Raw genomic sequence first — 2,446 nt, forward strand, 5'->3', positions numbered from 1 at the left:
GTGGGCTCTATTGTAGATATCGCAAAGTGACAATTGCTATAACGAATGTAAATTTGTAGTGATAGTGAATTATTCAGTTATATAAAAAGACATTTTTCTACAATAATATATTTATGTCATGATGGAATGTAATACAATCATACTTAGTTTTGATAATTTGAATAATAAATTTAAACATAATAATTGTACCTGTAATTACACATTCGAGTCAGTATGCTGAGTAAGGCCGTGGAGAACGGTTGAAAATTTCATGGTACAAAAATCTTTCCTTGTGTTGACAACACTTCTACTGGTGGTGGTGGTACTACTACTACAACAACTGCTACTACTACTACTACTACTACTACTACTGATGATGATGATGATAATGATGATGATGATGATGATGACAAAAATAACAATAACAATAGCAATAGCAATATACAAGCAATTTCAATAATAATAATAATAATAATAATAATAATAATAATAATAATAATAATAATAATAATAATATAATAATAATAATAGTAAATATAATAATAATAACAATAATAATAATAATAGCAATAAAAATAATAAATAAAATAATAACAATAATTATATTATTAATAGAAAATAAATTAAGTCCTTACATCAACCTTGAATCAAACTTACGAAACGGAACATATCATTTAAAAAAGTGTTTAACTACCTTTTTGATTCTCCTGTATTCTGTGGTACCCTGTGGTATTTTTAATTTAGGTAAAACAACAGCTAACACAGCCAACATAATCTTTCCTAAAACTACCTTACTAGAAGGCCAAATGGTAAGGACAATATATACAATCAGGATGATAAAACCAAGCATAAATAAGATCACTAGCTGTGTACTATTCAATATTTCTATATAAAATAATCCATATAAAATTGGAACCAACAAAGTGCAAATGCTGACTATTACTGCCCACTTCTGCATTTTCCTCTCTGAAAAAAATAAAATGACCATTAGTAGGCCTATACACACTAAAATATTCTATAGCAAATTTAATAAAGAAAAACATTTTACATACAACGATGAAAAGTAATAAAATAAACCAAATAAAATGACCATTAATAGGCCTATACACAATAGAATACTATATAGTGAATTTAATACAGAAAAACAGTTTACATACAATGAAGAAATGTAGTCACATTGCATGCTTATCCTTATAGATACGCATTTAGGCTAGACTAGGCTTATTAACAATACAGTAGAACATTACTATATTTCCGAAGTTAGCCTACAGAATGAAGGTCTGCCATATTCTATTTTAACACTTGTGAAATGACGAATTCAAGAATAATTTAAGACTGATATTAATGTTAAAAATATAATATATTTATAATAAAATAATATTCGAATTCTTATGAGGTGTGTAATCACGAAGTTTGATAATGATCTTATTGGCTGTACATGAATTTCTCAAACATTAATTTAACAGCACGTGCCCATTCCTTTATGGGGCATGCACGTATTCATGCCCAAAAGGGGGGGGGGGCGCTATAGAAGAACTGCCTTGTGGCGAAAAACACAATTCGTAGGAAAGAAAAAAAATCCAGAATGGGAGACAAAATCAGTTACATAAGCCTTTTAAATCCGCTAAAATGTTGTGTTTCCGGGTATTTACCAACTGCATCTCTTCTAGGGATTCTGGCCTGTCCATGGCCTGTCCACTTAATATGCTATCGTCGTGGTAACCGGCCCCTGTCGGGCAAGTCCCGGGCGCCACTACTGATTGACACTCGTGTATGTGGGAGGTTAAAAACGAATTTTCTTGCTTTGAAAATTACAGTAGATAAGAATTAAATTTAGTCCACGTTAAAAACTACCTAATTTAACTGAAAAAAAATATAACAAATATCAACATAATGTCTAATAATTATAGACATACAGTAACATATTTACCTCTAGTTTTGCTCATGATCTGGCCTCCATTTGTTCTGAAAAATATATTTAAAAAAATAATGTATACATTTTTGAAAACTGCATTTTTAGAGGAGCGAGTAATTTAATAAATGTTAACGACGCAAATAAATATTTGGCATACACCATGATTAATATTTGTCTGCCTGAAAATGTTACTGAACATATTTACTTTCTTATAATTACCCGAGGTTGCTATCATCAGAAGAATCATCTGGATCTTCAGAGCTGCTGCTGCTGCTCACAGTCGATTGATGCCCTGTGCAGAAGCACAAGTTGCGTATAACATCATTCAAAATCATAGATACATTCGACTATCAGTCACAGTGATAATGGCATTACTTTTAAAAGCTGATGTATATATTGTACAAAATGAATGTGATTATACGTACCTTTCTTCTTTTTGGAAGATTTAACTTCTCTTTTATCCGATTCATCTGAAACTGAAAAATTGGCTTTTAAATTATAAGCACACCTCAATTTTTTCGGTTTTTTAAATATCTTTATAGCTCTGAAGAT

At 30.2% G+C, this 2,446-nt stretch overlaps 1 protein-coding gene across 1 annotated transcript in view; it reads right to left on the bottom strand.

Annotated features, from left to right (window-relative positions):
• Positions 1-487: 487 nt before the first annotated feature.
• Positions 488-2,446, bottom strand: part of LOC117122913 — a 6,446-nt gene continuing 4,487 nt past the window's right edge. Inside the window, exons 3-6 of the mRNA XM_033268689.1 lie at positions 2,320-2,370; positions 2,114-2,186; positions 1,910-1,944; positions 488-945 (exon numbers count right to left, since the gene is read on the bottom strand). Coding sequence (XP_033124580.1) covers positions 650-945; positions 1,910-1,944; positions 2,114-2,186; positions 2,320-2,370 — 455 coding nt within the window. The 3' untranslated portion in view covers positions 488-649. The remainder of the gene's footprint in view (positions 946-1,909; positions 1,945-2,113; positions 2,187-2,319; positions 2,371-2,446) is intronic.

Source organism: Anneissia japonica, unplaced genomic scaffold, assembly GCF_011630105.1.
Source record: "Anneissia japonica isolate Jap-2015-1 unplaced genomic scaffold, ASM1163010v1 scaffold2227_len217889_cov164, whole genome shotgun sequence".
NCBI lineage: Eukaryota > Metazoa > Echinodermata > Crinoidea > Comatulida > Comatulidae > Anneissia > Anneissia japonica.